Source organism: Malus domestica, chromosome 03 (assembly GCF_042453785.1).
Source record: "Malus domestica chromosome 03, GDT2T_hap1".
Taxonomy (NCBI): Eukaryota; Viridiplantae; Streptophyta; class Magnoliopsida; order Rosales; family Rosaceae; genus Malus; species Malus domestica.
Genome location: NC_091663.1, coordinates 36776329 through 36796022, shown reverse-complemented (window position 1 = coordinate 36796022; position 19694 = coordinate 36776329). Strand labels below are relative to the sequence as shown.

The following is a 19694-nucleotide window of genomic DNA, read 5'->3' as shown; positions in this document are numbered from 1 at the left end:
TCATGTAATGGGTACAGAAAAAACGTGTATAAAGTTAAATAGGTAAAAAGAAAAGATTGATTAATTGAAATAATAAACATATAAACATAGGCTGACTCATCATCATCTGATGTGAAAAAATGGTCAATGGTTATAAATTGAAAATTCCCCAAAAAAAAGGTTTAATAATAAAATATGCTTATGGTTTTGGTTTTGGTTTTGGGTTGAAACCAATTTTTCTAAAAAAATAAAATATTGGATAATGTTTGTGTCTATCCTCTCACTTATGATTAATATATTTTCACCGTATAAAATAATCCGAACTATTTATTCTTTTTTATCATCATCTAAAGATCATATCTGCTAAAACTTATTCAACTTGAAGATCATTTAGAGGATATTTTCATATTATTTTGCACATAAGTTTTGATACAATATCGTATTTTTTTTTTATCTTCTTGTAGATCCTTTGAATAATTTTTTGGTTGTGCAAACCAAAGAGAATGATGACCTTGATGTCCATCTGTGTCAAACCAATTGATGGATAACAAGTAGCATTCTCATAGTGAACCATTCATTCATTTGGTCCATATGAAGGGTTGAACGATCTCCGAATCAAAGGAAGAAGTAAGCGCTATAAGACCGACATAGGCCTAGGCCTACCCTCACTCTTTCAGCCTTTTTTTCTTACTATTTTATATATATATTATATATATTTTATATATATATATATATATATATATATTGTAAACTTAGTATTATACCTTTTTTTTGGTAAACTTAGTACTATACTTCTTTTTACAAAACTCTTAAATTCTATTCACCAATAGTTAAAACAAAAGGACTCTTTTTCTTTTCAATTCCAACAACAGTCATCCTAAAACTAAATTTAACATCTTAACATCTTATTTAATAAAAGAATCAATCTCTTAAAATTAAAACTTAAAGTCTAGTTTAGTTTTATAAAAAAAATATCTCACATTGTCCAATTGAAGAATAATAAACTTTGAGCTCTTCCTCACCCCCTTCTTGAAATTTCATATATTTTGTCCTCCCACTCCCAATCCCAACCCAGAACAATATATATTAAAGTTTGTAAATCTCTATGTTCTCTTTTAATTTTTTACAAAATTTTTAAAAGTTCATACATTTGTTCTCCAAATTCCAAATCCATTCTTTTTATTTTTTTGTTCGAAAATTCTCAATTCCTTCTATATTGAGTCAGGGTGATACCAGAGAGACTACTTGAACCATAATTTCATATGACATGATGGTCTCCAAAATTTGGTTGAAAAACAGTCTCCTAATATTTTTTTTTTTAAATGGGACAATTGATGGCAAACCACGATTATCCACCCCTTCAGGAGGCCAAGAAGACTCACAAAAGCATTTTAGCCTCCCCCAATCTCTTAACATTTTTCATTGACTTGATATTGGAAGTTAATTTCAATGTGGAAAAAGCATTTAGCGCCTCAGAAAATTAATTATCTTACAACTCCAAGCATGTATTATACTCTTGTAAGTACGATCCATTTATTATGTGAGGTCCCTTCTCACGTAAAATCTTGTCTCCACCACTGCTCCAAATTGAATAATTTTTCCTATATACGATTTTAGATGTTAATAAAGAAAATAAACGGCGAATATAACGGAATCCTGTTAAGAAGCTACTCTTATATAATTCCCCAACTTTGGCCACAACAATATTGGATACCCAGAGGCAGCAACTGATGGATCACGTAGACACAAAAACGGTCTCCGACAACTGTACTAACTAGTACGCATTTGCATGTGCTTGTCATGATCGATCATTTTGGTCTCAGGATAATATGGCACTCGATCGGTTAAGACACGACTCAGTCCACAATAATGCCACAATTGTGCACGTTGCATGTTCAAATTATATATGTGGTTGAACTAGTTCCACAAGATTTTCAGGTGCTGTGTCCCACACTGTTTGCAATTTGAGCGTAGTCATGGAGATAATCAATCGTTATAAAGTGTGTGTAGAATCTGTACATATACCGATCTGACACCATGTTCAGGTCTGCACAAGCATGCGCATGCAAAAGGAAAACTCTTTTGGACTTGGGCGAATTAGGGTTGGAGGAACATGAAGGATCTCAATTTTTCTGTTTACTACTTTTACCCTAAAGTTTGGGCTTTACAAGAGACGGACGTGCGCCACTATAGAGAGACAGAAAGCGAGTCACCATGCACTAGCTGTACCTTGAAAACGTTGAAATCATTTAGGAGGAAATCAAAAGACAAATAAAATTCAGAAATCATTCCTACAAAAAAATCATTCAAGTCTCAAATTGTTTACTCATCTGAATGTATTAAAAAAATGGACAGTTCATCATGAATATGTTATTTGGTACTCACACCATCGATTGATTCTATATATTTGAATGCATAAACAATCTCTAATTCAAATAATTTTTTGTAGAGATAGTCTTCAAATGATGATTGAAAAAATGAGCTATTCTAATTATAAAACTTATAAGGTAAAAATATATTATTTGCGAGAGGTGAAATATGTGCATTCCCACCTTGGGAACGCAATTATTAATCATATATGTTTACATGGATCATGTAACAAACAAATAGGAAGGGAAAGATCTCCTTAGGCAAAGACCATATATCTTTCTCTTTGACAAACATGGTTTTAGTCCTTTCTTCCCTTCGCCACATCGAGTGGTGTCAAATACCCACTTCTCAAGCATCTTTACAGGCCAAAGACGATAAAGAAAAGGCAAAAGCAACTAATTAAATGCTCGAGCAGATAATGCAAATACGCACTATTATATGCTTATGATCACCAACAAATCATCAATGGATATTGGGGTGGACTTGGATGTGATTTGGCATCTAATTATGAGAAACATCAAAGTGTGATTGCGTTATCCACCTGCATAATTTAACCAGTATTGCTATTTTTTAAGTCGCCTATTAGAGTTAATTTGGAAGTGTTTTCAAAATGACTGAAAGTGTTTTTGAAACCAATCATTCGTAAAAATTTAAGTGGATCCTGAAAAACACTAGTGTTTTTAAAATCCAAAATTAATTTCACCAAAAGTGCTTTCAGTTATTTTAAAAGCATTTCAAAACGAGCTCTATATTATTGTGTTAGGCTGAAAGATAATCAAAATCGGCCTTATTTCCTTTTTTTTATTAATAGTTTAATTATAAGATTCTTGGTGGCATACATATGATTATTAAATTCTAATCAAGCATAAGGTGTAAGTTAGCAGAATACTTCTAACCTGCAATTGCACGCAGCTACACAAATCAGCGTTTGTATTATTGAGCACAAATAAATCCATAGCTTAAATTAGAGGCTTAATGTGCTTTTGCTTATCGGAATCTCCAGCAATGACAAGGCAGATCTTTGCAACTTGGCCATTTGCTCCTTAGGGAAAAATCCGCCATACAATCCTTCATATCCAGTCCCATACAAAATCCTCAAGATCTCACATGGCGTCCTTGCATGCACCAGCGAATTTACATCTGCTGACAGGACGTTAGTGACTGTCCGATTCTCATCCCCAAGTGTGATGGGTATAGAAAGAACAGCATAACAATTCTCTAATTGATTAGTTCACAGGTACGTGCCCTGCGAGAAGCAAGGGTGGTGAGGGTTGGAGTGGGGGCAACATAACCCACTAGGTCATCATAAGTGAGTACATGCGATGCTAACAGATAATTGGCTGTATATTAGCATAACGGTCAAATGGAGGGATAAGTGGCTGTGTTAGCACAAGGGTCGATTAGTGAAAAATTGTAAGAAATAAATCTGACCTTTAACAAACGATGAAGATGAAGTCATAACTTCAACAGTAAGCTTTTTCTCTCTTGAGAAACAATATAATTGGCTTACAATAGGTCTAATTCCATAATAAGCGGTTGTTTTATGAGAACATTACCACTATTTATGTTGAAACAATCATAGTGATTTTCCTACTAAAATCAGCGTAGAAAATTGACACACAATTCCAATCCAACTATGAGTGTCAAGTATCAGAATTTAATTAAAGGTTCATATCCCAAATAAATTAGGACAACTTTACACTCTTCAACAAAACATTTCCATACCAATTTGAAACACTATGACTGGTTTTAAGAGTAAATTGTAGCAATGGTCTCTCAACTTTAATCAAATTGGAGCAATGATCCCTCAACTAAAAATTCATTACCATTGGTCCCTCAACTCATCAAAACGTGTAACTATGGTCATTTTCGTCAACTTCATTAGAATTTTTCAAAATAAGTTATGTTGGAAGGATCACTGCTACAATTGGGTTAAAGCTAAGAGATCATTTCTCCAATTGGGTTAAAGTTGATGGACTGTTTCTCCAGTTGGATTAAAGTTGATGGACCATTGATAATAGATTTTTAGTTGACGGATCATAACTGCACTTTTTGATGAGTTAAGGGACGAATGTTAATGAATTTTTAGTTGAAGGACCATTCCTATAATTTACTCCTGGTTCTAACTCCCACTATCATACTCATTATCTAACAAAAATCACACGGGTGAGGTTTATAAGAGGCCTTGGGAATCCTTATGTCGCCTTAGTGATGCTCTGGCAATTAATCAATACATACAATAATATAGGGTTGTTAGTCAAAAATAAATAAACAGTAACTTATGTACACGAAGTTATACATTTTCGTTACATAAAACTTTAAAAAAAATTATGATCACATACGTGGTAACTGGTAAGTCATATATACATATCACGTTAATTAACAAATCTATCTTATTTGATAATGGCTGTATACATCACTTGTCACATGAGATAGTACATCAATGTGGTTTAAAAATGTGGTTTCCCAGCTTTACTCAATTGCATAATGACTATTTTAAGATGCTAATAACAATTGTTAAATGATAATGGATGGACCTGATATGACTAACGTGTTCATGAGCGAATCCCCGATGTTCGAGCAACAAGCGGATCGAGATTGGCCTTCCGACCACCAATGGGATGCAGACGTCCCTGGGACAAAGTTTGGGGCGATCGCAGCGAGGCCTTTGCCAAAACCGTATGAGAAAACTCACCGTCCAAGTATTCCAAGTTCAAGTTATAGTTTTGGCAAAAGTACTCACTCTTTGCCTAGCTAAATTAAAATACTCAGGTTTTTGAAATTCAATCAAACATAATCATTTTGGCATAGGGTTGTATGAAACTTGACTCCTTTTTAGATAGGTTTTATTCACCCCTTGTTCCGCCTCTCTCACACACTCTGCAACCCATCTTCACGCATCTCTCACTCTCTCCAATTGGATATTGAAAGCCAAGGTTAAAGGGAGTTGTCACCGGGAAATACTTAACAATACTTGCAAATGTGTTGTCACTTTGCAACCATCCTCCTGCCTATGCAATCCTGTCTAATTTGGTGTGGTTCCAAATTAAACACATCGTCATTATCAGTCCATTAACCCTCATCCGCGGATCCAAAATTTGAAACTAGCAATTCAGGTTCATCAATTAGGGTTCTTATTTTACAGCCACTGCTCCAATCAAGAGGAACCTTTTGTCCTGTTGGAATTTTTGGATTGCCGAGCCCACCCCACTCTAACGACACCGATACTGTCCCCACCTTTACCACCTGCCCAATCTGTCAGGTGTGAGGTTTTACCACAAAAGGCATTGGTATTAATTAGAGTGGGGTAAACATATTTAAACCCCTTGGTTTCCTTTACCACCACCGATGTGGGACTTTAACACTCCCCCTCACGTGTAACCTCATTTGGTGGTTCATATGTGAAGATCCATATCAGTAATTGAAACTCAGAGGTTGGCTCACGTTGGGCCTGCTTGTTTTCAATTGAAACTCAGCAGTCGTCTCTATGTTAAGAGCTCAAACTTGTTTCCTTCCCGGTGGTGACAAACTCATTGGCTTGCACACAAGCTCGTTGGCTTGCACGAGCCCACAATCGTGGACTTTGATACTATGTTTGAATTGTTGGATCGCCGGGCCCGCCCCACTTTAACGACATCGATATTGTCCCCAACTTTGCCACCTACCCAATCCGTCGGGTGTGGGGTTTTATCACAAAATGTCTCAGTATTAGTTAGAGTAGGATAATACTATTTAAACCCATTGGGTTTCTTTGAACCCACCGATGTGGGATTCTTAACACTCCCCCTCAAGTGTAACCTCATGTTGGAATTTTTTGATCGTCGGGCCCGCCCCACTTTAACGACACTGATATTGTCCCCACTTTTATCACCTACCCAATCCGCAAGTGTGGAGTTTTACCACAAAAGGCCTTGGTATTAGTTAGAGTATGGTAATCATATTTAAACCCATTTGGTTTTCTTCACCCCACTGATGTGGGACTTTAACACTCCCCCTCACGTGTAACCTCATTTAGTGGTTCCGTCAGGTGTAGGGTTTTACCACAAAAGACCTCAGTATTAGTTATAGTAGGGTAATCATATTTAAACCCATTTGGTTTTCTTCACTCCCCCTCACGTGTAACCTCATTTAGTGGTTCACACGTGGAGATCCACATCGGTAATTGAAACTCAGAGGTCAGCTCACGTTGGGCCCACTTGTTTTCAATGGAACTCAGCGATCGTCTCTATATTAAGAGTTCAGACTTGTTTTCTTTTGGGTGATAAGCTCGTTGGCTTGCACGGGCCCAAAATCGTGGGCTCTACTACCATGTTGGAATTTTTGGATAACCGGGTCCGCCCCCACTTTAACGACACCGATACTGTCCTCACCTTTACCACCTGCCCAATCTGTCAGGTGTGAGGTTTTACCAAAAAAGGCTTCGATATTCTTTAGAGTAGGGTAAACATATTTAAACCCCTCGGCTTCATTTCCCACCACCGATGTGGGACTTTAACACCCCCCTTATGTGTAACCTCATTTAGTAGTTCATACGTGGAGATCTACTTCGGTAATTGAAACTCAGAGGTCGGCTCACGTTGGGCCCACTTGTTTTCAATTGAAACTCAACGATCGTCTCTATGTTAAGAGCTCAGACTTGTTTCCTTCCCGGTGGTGACAAGCTCATTGGCTTGCACACAAGCTCGTTAGCTTGCACGGGCTCGCAACCGTGGGCTCTGATACCATGTTAGAAGTTTTGGATCACTGGGCCCACCCCACTCTAATGACACCAATACTGTCCCCACCTTTACCACCTACCCAATCTGTCAGGTGTGAGGTTTTAAGACAAAAGGTCTCGATATTAGTTAGAGTGGGGTAAACATATTTAAACTCCTTGGTTTCCTTTCTCACCATCGATGTGGGACTTTAACAGTTCCTAATCTATAACCACTGCTTGATAATGTTGATATGGTGGCGTCAATATTGTTAATTTGGTGTTAATAATGTCAATATAACATCGATAATATATATTGGTATGGCGTCATTGATACTAATAGAGTCAATATTAATTTGGTCGTTATATCGTCTTTCAAGTAGTGGAAGTTTTTACTTGTAAAAAGGGTGAATTATCTCTATAAAGGGCAAATATAGTAGTACAAGGAATATGATTATGTTTGATTGAATTTCAAAACCTGAGTGCTCTTTTATTGAGGTAGACAAATAGCGAGCACTTTTGCCAAAAACCCTTTGTTGATGCACAAAACCAGATGGTCTTGGAACAACGTAAATCCGACCGTGAATCTGCAAGTAATGTAATTAACACAAGATGTATCGTGGTTCACCCAAGGTTTGGGTTACGTCCACACTGATTGTATTGTATTTCTCTGCTGAAGAGGGAGGGAGAGAGAGAGCTTAGAGCTTAGGGGATGTGAAGAGGCCCTTTTCTTTGTGAGGGTGAGGATGCCCTTTTATAGAATAAGGGTTCCTCCCCTAATTACATATTTGCCCTAAATATGGTATAAACAGTAGTCCCCCAAGTCTTCAGTCAAGAGAGTCTTTTGGCTGGAGACTTGAAATTCAGTTCATGTGTGGGCCGAAGTAACTAGATGTTGTCTTGAACTGATGCTCGATATGAGGCAGTACTCAATCTGAAATGACGCTCAACTAGAAGTAGCACACGCTGCTCGGCTGCTCGGCTCGTGGCTTATGTTGCCTTGGTTGGCTCGGCTTGTAGCGTTTGAAGCTGATGGAGTCCCTTTTATAGAACTAGGGCTCGCTCCTCAATACATGAATGATGGGCTAGAGTTGATGCTTTCTAATGATGGTTAGGGAGTCCCTTTTATAAAATAAGGGTTCGCTCCTCAGTACATGAATAATGGGTGCTCTCTAATGAAAGTGAGTGAGTCCCTTTTATAGAATAAGGGCTCGTTCCTTAATACATAAATAATGGGCTAAGTCCCCCAAGTATTTTTCATGAGGCCCAGTTGAGGCCCAATATTTGGTACATAATGTAGTCCCCCAAGTCTTCGGTCAATATAGTCTGTTGGCTGGAGACTTCAAATTGAATCCGTGTATGGGCCGAAATGGCGGTTGTTCGGAGGCGGTATTTGTATACCCTGCACTGAAGCTTTGTAGGTGAAGCTTTTGTAAGTGAAGCTTTGAAGCTGGAGCTCTGTAAATGAAGCTTTTGAAGCTAATTGTCATGAGTGATGCTCATGAATGTTTGATTGACATGAGTGATGCTTATGGATGTTGACATGAGTGATGCTTATGAATGTTAACATGAGTGATGCTCATGAATGTTGACATGAATGATGGTCATGAATGTTGACATGAATGATGGTCATGAATGTTTATGTATGATTGTCATGAGTGATGCTCATGAATGTTTATGTATGAATGACATGAGTAATGCTCATGTATAATTTGAAGTACTGGGCGTACTTTTGATCACCTGGTTGGTGGCATGAGAGAGTACGGGTTGTACATTTCATCACCTGGTTGGTGGCATGAATGGCTAGTTGCCAAATGATATTAGAGTACGAGTTGTACATTTCATCACCTGGTTGGTAGTAATAGCGGCGGGTTGCCTAATAATTTTGGAGTATTGGGCGTACTTTTGATCGCCTGATTAGAGCTGTTTTGGGCTTATGGGCATTCGCCCTCTACACAACATTCCAGCCTATTTATTTTGGGCTTTGCGGTTTTTTATTTATTTATTTATTTTATTTTTTATTATTACCCTCTGATGGGGTTTATACATATTTCCCTCTGATGAGGTTTATACAGATGTCTCCAAAAGATGAGAAAAATAAATTACATCATTTTGGTGGGATGTTTACTCCTTGTTTTTGCAGTGTTCCCATGTACATCCCTTTTGCTTTCCTCTTTTCTACTTTCTGAAATATTCTCCCAACGACATGATCTTTTTTCTTTTCTGTTTTTTTCTTTGATCTCTCCATCTCTAAACACTTACTTGCTTTTGCTTTTTCTTTCCCTTTTCTTTCTCTTTTCCTTTTGTTTTGTCCGCCACTGCCTTTCTCTTTCGGCTTGGTTTCTGGTTTTCTTTTTCTGCAGCATGGTCCACGAGTCCACCTCCAAGGCTCCATAATATTCTCCCACATTAGGCCTATGTGCTTTCTGTAATAGCCTTTATTGCTTCTGCCGCTCACCATACTTTTGGTCAGGAACGACATCTCTCCAATACCGTCATCTCTCCACCACCGGGGCCCTAGTTGAGGGCGTCCTCAGTGCACACAGCAGTGCCAAATGAGAACTGTAAGGCATCGTTGGCACCGACATCATACCATCCGTTCTGGTTCGTGCTTTCGGCCCACCAGCTGTCACCCTGCAACGGCAGAGCCTGCTTCCCATAAAAAATAGAGTTTCGTATGAGTTCCCAGTTGCCTCCTCAAGGTATGAATTAGCTCTATTGTTGAGCCTCTAGGTAGATGTCTAACCCTGCTGCTGCTGCCACTCGAAAAAGCACGGCGCATTTTTCTGAGGGCTTTCTGACATTTTTCCCGGAAAATAATAGGGAAGAAGAAAGGTCCGAGAGAAAACCCAGCAGCTCCACTTCGTGCTCTCCGTCGCTGGTCTCCGCTGACAACGACCTTCGTGGTTCGAAGGGTTTTGGATCTGCAGAAAAATGTAGAAGACGGAGAATCCAATAACTCTAGTACTAGTGGCAATCCCGATTAGACGCTGGGCTCTGGAGGTAGGGATCTCGCTCGAAGGGTAGCGAAGGGACGACGATTGGACTGCGGCTGCATCGGCGGACTGGCGATTTCCAGGTTTTGATAATGGGCTTTTTTCTGGGAGAAGTCATGGGGAGTTGATCGGAATTTTTGGGAAGAAATACGGCACAAGGATTCAGTGCGATGTTCATAGCTTCCTCGCCCACTGGGTTCGAGGGATCTCTTTGTTGGCATCCCCTTGAAGATTTTGTTGAGAGAATGGCGACATGTCCCCCAGCAGGCCGAAGAAGAGCCACTCGAGAAGGGCGTAGGGCTCCATGCCAGCGAAAATGAGAGACCGAGCAACTGCAGTGGCCCTAGGATGATTTAGCAGCGCCAGCTTCCTCTGTATCTCTTCCATTTGTCTTGCTGCCATTTTCAAATCCCAATACTAAATCAAACACTTGGACTGGGATCTGAAATCGTCATAAAAACTGAAAAAATGTTTTGGTGAATTTTCATGTTTTAGTTGGGGCGTTTGAATCAATCAACAATTTGAGATGTTGGCTTTTGATGTTGGCAGAGAGAGTTTTGGTTGTCTCTTGGATTTTACAGATCTACGGTGGAGGTGAAAAATTAAGAAAGAACCGACATAACTTTTTGTGTCGTTTCCCACAGACGGCGCCAAATGTTGATGCACAAAACCAGATGGTCTTGGAATAACGTAAATCCGACCGTGAATCTGCAAGTAATGTAAATAATACAAGATGTATCGTGGTTCACCCAAGGTTTGGGTTACGTCCACACTGATTGTATTGTATTTCTCTACTGAAGAAGGAGGGAGAGAGAGAGCTTAGAGCTTAGGGGATGTGAAGAGGCCCATTTTCTTTGTGAGGGTGAGGAGGCCCTTTTATAGAATAAGGGCTCCTCCCCTAATTACATATTTGCCCCTTCCTTTATTACATAATTACATTTAAGTCCTCCGTGTATTTATACGAGGTCTAAATACGAGGCCCTAAATATGGTATAAACACCCTTCAAGTTAAACTGAAGCAGTCAGGACCTGAAAGCTGAGGAGATCCAATGCAACAAGGAAAACAAAGGTAACACTGAAATAAGATGTAGTTGTAGTGGTAGCCATTGATGCTAATTTCATGTAATCAATTGTATGAGTTTACTAAAACAGTTCGTGTATGAGTGAATGAACCATGCAGTTCTGCTAAACTTATAGGAATGCGAGCGATAATAATTCAAAAGGAGGCTTTCTTGCATATTAAAAGTGCACTTGTAAGTGACACATTTGAATAGAAGTTGTTAAATTAATCTCGTTAGGTTAAATGATTTAACAACTCTTATCATATTGCCTCCAATGGAAGAGTCCTTAAATCATTTAACGACTCACTGGATACATAATGTTTGTCCTCACATATATGAATTGTATAGGGACAATCTTAAGTGGAAAATAGGGTCCACAATCTTGATTAAAACTTTTAATGCATTTAATGTTTTTAATTAATTAAAAAACAGGTAACATAAACAAAAAAAATGTCCACCTTTAAGATTTTAATGCTTTTAATTAATTAAAAAAAGGTTAACATAAACAAAAAATGTGCACCTAATCAAATTACCACATAAAATCATAAAAACTTCAAATTTAGGGATTCTACTATAAAGGCTCTCCCAATTGAGGCAATATTCCTTTAGGGACTCAAAGATTCCCTTTAAGTCCTTAAATGAGTATTCAAAAGCATTGTTATAAAAATCTCTGACTGGCGCTGCCTAGGCACTAGACGGCTGCCCACCTCCCTGATTAGTCCCTAGGCGTTTGACAATTAAGCAAGTGCACCTAGACCCGCTTAGGCGTTCACCTAGTCCACCTAACCCCGCCTAGGCACCCACTTAGGTCGTGACTCTGACTTAGACAGAAAATTGATAACTTTCATTTTGCATTTTAACTTTTCAATAAAATGTAGGAGACTTTGTTGAATACTTTGATTAACACTCATTATATGTCATTTTATTTTACAATTTATGTATCCAATATAAATATGTGTGTGTTTTTTTAAGTATAAATAGACACTTATTTATACGATATAATAAATTTACTTAAATCTGCTTAGTCTGCCTAGGTCTCTGCCTAGCCGTCTAGGCACTAGGCCTTAGCCCACCGCCAAACTAGCGCCTAGCGTCTTTTAGACCCATGACTCAAAAATGGTGGTGGAAGTCCCTAAATAGGGACTTCCATTAGAGATGCTCTAAGCATTGCTCGATAGGTAACTTCATATATAGGCTAGGTTTGGCCATGTTTATATTTACACATAACAGATGAGAGAAATAAATTGATATCGAACATGCCAACTACAAGGTTCGTACCACTAGCAGAGAACACCAAAGGCTACGGTGGGCTATATCCCAGGTACGATTTGTGGCAATGTTATTTTGTTCAAGATTATTCTGCTTTGATTCAGTGGGCTTTATTTATATTATTTTCAACCAATTTTTTTTTGTTACTTCTACTTTCACTGTTTTGTTTTGTGTTAGTTGTGTGGTTGTAATTGAGATAGTCCATGTATCAAGTTTCTATCATCTTGTGTTTGCATCTAAATATATGTGAAATTGGATGATTTATTGTAATTTTTGTAGTTTGCAATTGCGAAGCATATTGAGTTTATGCCAAGCAAATTTTAGTGTACAAATACAAAAATTAGACTTAAATTTTTGCATACAATACGTATGTAGCATAAAAATATCACTTGATTTTAGGATAATTTTTTTTAGCTAACCCACCCATAAAAAAATTTCTGGCTCCTCGGTTCGAATCTAAGACCTCTCATTTATAAGTGGTGAGTAATATTACTAAACTGTAATACTAAGTGGCAGATTATAATTTTTTTTTTCATTTATTTTAAATAAATGATATAAGGTAAAGTACAAATGTCAAAAAGTTCAAAAAAGTTGTAGATGAAGAAACAAAATGGGGACATCAGATATGTCGCTTTTTGGGGGAGTGGGGAAGGGGTGGGGTTCTATTTTTTTTCGTGTTTTTCTACCAAGTTTATTCTCTATTCGAACGGAAATTGAACTTCATTGCATAGACGAGCCTCCAAGTCCAATGAAATCAAAATGAAAGCATTGCATCTAGGGTGGTTGTTCACAGGTTCAAACTCTCCTAACTCCTCTTAGAGTAATTTATAATTAATAGAAATATGGCTTGTATTAAAAAAATGAAAACATGCCTAGCTTTTTGACAAAAGAACCTTATACCCTGAATTTTATGGCCTACACTAGTAAGAGCATTTTCAAGAACTTTGGCTTCGCAGTAGATGTAGTTACATGAAATCGATGTAAAGTTGTTGGTTAGCCAGTGAATGTCCTCAACAATAGCACAAATCCTCCAAGGAGTCCTACACTTATTTTGAATAGATTCAATAAAGAGCTCTTTTATGTTAGTGTATTAGCTGATGTAGGAAGTAACATGTAAATGTTGTGTCAATTAATGAAGTTATCTCACTAAATATTGATTATGTCCATCATTTGTCACATAAGATGATACTCTAATATGATATAATATGTGATCTCCTTTAGCATATTACCCCTTTATTTATGAACAATGTGGTTCCGCAAGTGAAACTAGGATGGGATGAAATGAGACTAAAGCATATGGTGTCTTATGGCTCGTTTACAAATCCGTAATCAAAATAAGAGGAATTGAATTGAGGGGGAATTGGAATGGGAATGAGTCCGAATCGAATTCCTGTCAAAGTTGTTTACTATAATGTCCTAGAATTGGAGTTGAAATGATATAAGTTGTTTACCAGTTCACCTGAATCGGAACAAAAATTAATATGATTACTAAAATACCCTTTAATCTTAATAATAGAAAAAATCTTAACTTTTTAATACAATTTCACACACACGCATATATAGTTTTACTAAAATCTTAACAATTCTCATATAATTATTTTTAATAAAACTTGAACTTTTTTTTTTATTTCTTAAAGAGTAAAAACCTAATTCAACAAGGAAAAGAAGTAAAAATACTCAACAAAAAAAAGAGAACGGTTTGGGAACCTCTACGGTTCCACCACAACTCTTTCTACTCTCCCTGTTTGCATCCGCATATTGTTTTTGCGATCATCCCTAAGCGCCAACTCTTGCCCATCCTGACCTTGTTGGGTTCTATCGGCCTGAAGATCTCATTTTGGCGGTAAATCATGAACTCCTTGCCTCTGGCCATTCTCGGATTTCTCAACGATTTGCCAGCCGCTCAATGCTTTATGTTATGCTCTCTGTAAAAATGTATGCAATAGAAATTCGATCCGCAGTGGGTAGTCATAAGGTTTTTCTTTTATCTATACTCATCTGCATCTCTCTTTCTCCATCTGAATTTGGATCTGGGGTGTCCGGAGTTTGTTTGTAAAATTGTTCGGATAGGTTGGTGATAGGTCTTGGCAGTGGGAGGTGGTGTGGTGGTCTGCGTTAGTTAAGGGTGGGGATGGGTGTGCTTTTGGTGGTTGAATCGTGGGAGGCAGATGGGAGGGGTAAGGCAATTTCTGTAGAGAAGTTTGATTCCTGATGTTGGCTTTCTTTTGGAATTCAATTACCACATTCAAGTCAGTGTTTGGATTCCGGGGATATCAGGAATACAATTACTGATTTTGGGTGGAGCTCACTAATTTTTTTCATTCCCAAAATTTGGTAAATGGCAGAATCACTTGGAGAGGAATTCAATTCCTTTTCTTCTACCTCCATTCTGGTGGTAAACACGCCCTTAATGCTTTTGTTTTGTGAGCCTGGTTGGCCATACGGCTACAACGTAATAGATTAGCTTTACTGAAACAGGAATCCAGCCAAAAAGAGCAGGGAACAATATTGGCTGCTAAAGCTCTATTGCGATGAATTCTAATCTCCACTAATTAATAAAACCCTCTTTGTCAACCAAAAGATGGTAAAAAGACAAATTAGTCTTCTATCACAAAAAAAAAAAATGATGGGAAATAATGTAATTTCATAAGTCTAAATTTACTGTTTTTTATTAAAGTCTCACCTACAATGATGTTAAAATACCTCCAATATTAATAAAAAAACAAATAAAAACAAAAACCAAAAACAAAAATCTCCCACTCGGGGACGTTCTCTCTCTCTTCCTCTCTCCTTCTCATTTTCTAAAAAAATGTGTACATACACACAAAGTGTGTAGGTAAATGCTAGTTTTTAATAAGAAAAAGGGTACTTATAATAGCTTATATTCGGTGTAGTAAGAGAGCTGAATAAACATAATCAATCAAGACCTTGTTAATTTAATATCATTATATATATTTTTTTTTTATTAAGATTCATGGTCGAATACATCTCTTAAATTCTAAATACACACATATATACGTGTGTGCATTTAGTTGGATACATTTGGACGCAGTTACATGAACCAGCGTTTATTTATTATTGGGTATAAACCCACAGCTTTGATTATTGTGCTTTTGCTTATATAGTAATGCAGGTCCTTGCAATTTGGCCATTTGCTCTTGCAGGGAAAAAGCCGCCAGGCACACATTCATTTCCTGTTCCATACAGAATCCTCAAGATCTCTCCTGGCGTCCTTGCATAGGACAGCGAATTCGTGTCCGCTGATAGGACATTCGTGACCGTTCGATTCTCAGCCCCAAGCGTGATGGGTACTATGATGCCTTCTTCGAGGCCACCCCTGGCCACCTTGTTCCCAAATTCAGCAATTCGGCTGACGATATTAGCCACCGTGAGATTGTACGGAGCCACCGTCTGATTCGCTCTCTCATACAGTAATGCACGCACCACTGCATTTTGTCCAGCCTTCGTACCCAAAAGCGATGCACCCAACTGCATGCATGTTGAATTACATACGTTACCCAAAAGTTATAGTTAATTAATTAATTGTGAAAAAAATTATTAATAGATAGAAATGTTGTTAACTAACTATTAACAAGAACTGTTTTAACAAACATTTCTTATTATACGTACTCTGTTAGCAGCATCGGTGTTGAGGTTTGCATTGATGTAAACATAACCCACTACACCATCATAATTCAGTGCTTGCGCTGCTATAAGATAATTGACTGTGTTTGCGTAAGGGTCAAATGGAGGGAGCAATGGGTAACCCACTGCTAGGTCAACAAGTAGTGAGAAAAGGGCTCTGCTGATGTTTATAAGAGGCCTTGGGAACCCGCCTGTTGCCTGAGTGATTGCTCTGAAAATTAATCAGATACATATTATATCTACCATCTAGGGTTAATCAGAATTAATAAAATTTACAACAGTTGATCATGCACTCTATACCTGATATGACCAACTTGTTCATAAGCAAATTCCTTGATTATTTCAGTCACAAGGGGGTCGAGATTGGCCTTCTGACCACCAATAGGACGCGGGCCCCCTTGGGACAAGTTTGGGGAGATACTATCGAGGTCATTGCCAAAAACACCGTATGAGTAAAACTCACCGTCCAAATATTCCAAGTTCAACATAAACCCTAGGTAGTCACTGTCGTTGGGTGCATGACCAGAAGCAGTAATGACCTGAAAGCTGAGGAAATTCAAAGCAACAAGGAAAACAAAGGCAGCACTGAAATAAGATGCAGAAGTAGTAGCCATTACTGCTAATTTCATGCAACCAATAGTATGAGTTTGATAAAATTGGTTCGCATAGGAGTGAATAAACCATGCACTTCTACCGACTTTATATAGGCATGCACGCGATTAATAATACTCTACAAGAAGTCGTTCACTGACCTAATGGTAGCATGGCCGAACCCTTCTAAATAGAAGCCAAATATAGGATGGTGTCATCAATACATTAATTATTTTGTATTGTAGCTTATTAAACAAAAAGTTTGGTCTGCCCTTGTTAGGAATACCGGGTCGTATATCATATGTAATTCTACAAGTAGAGATAATTAGTTTTTCATTATTTTATTGCCCATCAATCATCCTATATTTCATTATTTTATTACCCATCATCATCACACCTCCCCTCCCTTTTCCCCATTTTCTGCCGAACCGCACACACACTCTCTACCTATCCATTCAACCAATATAATATTCTTCCTTACTCTCCCCTCCCACTGACTTCCACTCAACTCTCCCGCGGCGTGACATGTATGATCGTTTCACGGTTAGAGATGAAGTCAGCTCTTTTACTTGGGGTGGGCTGGGACCTTGTGGTAGAGGAAGAGGTTAGGGATCGGATGGTCCTTCGTTTCTCGATTACTTGGAGTCAGACCAAAATTGTTTGCCAGATTCGATTAGTCCCATAAATTAAGCAACATTGTATAGAGGTTCGGGGGAAGTCATGATTGAGATTAGTGATGGATTTCCATCCGGATCTAGATCGAAGAGAAAACGAGGTTGTTCAGAGACAGGTAGAGAGGAATTGGGGTTTGAGCGACGATGAAAGGATAAAGAGTTAGGGGTGGGTTCAAAAAAACAAAAACCGAAAAAAACCGAAAACCGAACCGAATTGAGACTGAAAAAACCGAACCGAATTGAAAAAATCGAACTAAACCGAATTCTTTTGGTTCGGTTCGGTTTTAGTGATTTAGAAACCGAACTGAACCGAATTAATTAAATTAATTTTTTTTATTTAATTATTTGTTTTGGGTATTATTTTCTAAACCCAATTTGTAAGTTAAAATGTGTTAAACCCAATGTGTTGCCAAACTTTAAGCTCAAAATATTAAAAAAGACCTATAAAAACTCTTAACCCTAACCTATTATTTCTCCCCCATATAAGGTTCCGGAACCAAATATCCTCCTGAAGTACCTACATCCGTCTCCATAGCACTGTCTACTTCTGCCCCAGCTTTCTTTTCTAAATCTACTCTCATATAACATGTAACATAATCCATAAACATTTATTTCGGGTAGATTACTTGGGTAATTTGTGATGGAAAAGAATCCAACACACACTAAATAAATCCACCCACGCATTACTTTTACTAATCAAGTTGTCAACATGCAGTTACAAGCAAACATCCCTGATCTTTGAACAACATCATACAATTTAACTTTTCTAAGTCATTTGTACGATTTTTGTGTTGTGAGGTTGTTAGTTTGGACTTTGAAAGACTTGATTGATGATTTTAGTTCAACTTTAAATGTTTATTTTCATTGTCTTTGATTCTGGTTATAATGTTTATGTTATGAATGTGTTGGATATGTTAAAATTTAAAATTTCAATGTTTTTCATTTAAAAAAAAAAAACCGAAACCGAACCGGAAAAAACCGAACCGAAAAAAAATGAACCGAACCGAAATTTCGGTTTGGTTTCGGTTTTGGCAAAAAACCAAACCGATTTGAACCGAACCCACCCCTATAAAGAGTAGCTGGAGTGGTTGTGATGGGTGGATGTCGGGGTTTGGATTAGGTGGCAGTGGCAAAGCCCGAGGCAAAGCCCGAATTTCGGGTAAAGAGGGGCCTCTCACAATTATTTAAAAAAAAATTAAATCGATAGTAGTTACAAAACTGTTACCCAAAACATCATAGCATATATATGAAAAGTAACCAAAATTCAAAATAACATAGCATTGATAATATTACATATTCCCAATAATTAAAATAATTATCCTTGACAAGATATATCTGATCCATCTTTTTACACGTATCATTTCACTTTTCAACTTGCTTGATTTAATTGTGCCATTTGCACCAAAAGGCCTAAAGAATGACACCAAATTTTCAAGTAAAAAAAATGGTATGTGTCATATTTTTCTTTTTCTATTCCTTCACTTTTATACATACTTTCATTTGAATGCCATCATTTTCACAAGCCCTTATACACATTTGATTAAAACTTCATCATTCTTTACATATCTGTATATATTATACTCACACATTTTGTAATCCCGCAGAACGCGCAGACACTATTCCTAGTATATACTATGCAACCATGGCTAACCGGTTGTTTGTCCAATGAGAGGTTTAAGTTGGACATATATAAGTATAAATGCAGGTACTCTGATTGAAGATATACTTTAGACATATGTCCAACTTAACTTATCAATGGTCAAGCAAGGAATAAGGCATGTATTCAGATTAGGTAAAAATAAGACAGTTTGTATATATATCGGTAGTAGCCAATTTCCCTGAAGAGAAATGAGTATACAATACAAAAATGAGAAGATGACTTCCAAGGTTCAACGAATTGTTAAACAACTCCGATTGGACGCACATCCATCTCAATGGTTGAACTATGATTTTTCAGGTACGTAATTAATAACTTGATCAACATAACATAATCTCATTGAGAAAACGCGTAAGACTAAGAAAAAGCTTTCTAATCGGATGGTAAACGGGTTATTCTAAATGCTTATGTTCAAAAGGAGCAAAAGCGTTCTTTGAAGATCGTCGGTAGCTAGGCTGGAAATGTATTTAATCAAATATTTGCAAGTTAGTGATAAATTGAGATGACAGAACTTGACAATAACAGATATAATTTAAAATAAAATTCAGAAGGATTCTGGTTAATTAACTGTCAATCAAATTATTTCTGGCAGTTAATCATTGTCTTGATGCTCATCAAACTTTAAGATTTGTTGGACTTTTTTTTAACCCTTTTTTTAGTTTAGCAAAGAGAACTATCTTTATCAACTCATCAATTCTCGTTCGGTTATTGGACTTTCAATGTAACACAAAGACAACAAGTTATTATCACTTAGTACGA

The 19694-nt window shown here is 37.4% G+C and overlaps 1 protein-coding gene and 1 long non-coding RNA gene across 2 annotated transcripts; one reads left to right on the top strand and one right to left on the bottom strand.

The window, feature by feature from the left end:
• Nucleotides 1-9040: 9040 nt before the first annotated feature.
• LOC139194300 (uncharacterized) lies at nucleotides 9041-11056 on the top strand. Its single transcript, XR_011579061.1, has 2 exons — nucleotides 9041-9744; nucleotides 9866-11056. It is a non-coding gene; the product is annotated as an uncharacterized lncRNA (long non-coding RNA).
• A 4243-nt stretch (nucleotides 11057-15299) lies between these two features.
• LOC103432561 (ferritin-like catalase Nec2) lies at nucleotides 15300-16696 on the bottom strand. The gene is made up of 3 exons (XM_008370755.4): nucleotides 16314-16696; nucleotides 15999-16224; nucleotides 15300-15857 (listed from the first exon to the last, which is right to left on the bottom strand). Exons 1-3 carry the CDS (start codon nucleotides 16640-16642, stop codon nucleotides 15486-15488), a joined length of 927 nt encoding a protein of 308 aa, XP_008368977.3. The 5' UTR covers nucleotides 16643-16696; the 3' UTR covers nucleotides 15300-15485.
• Between the last annotated feature and the right edge of the window lie 2998 nt (nucleotides 16697-19694).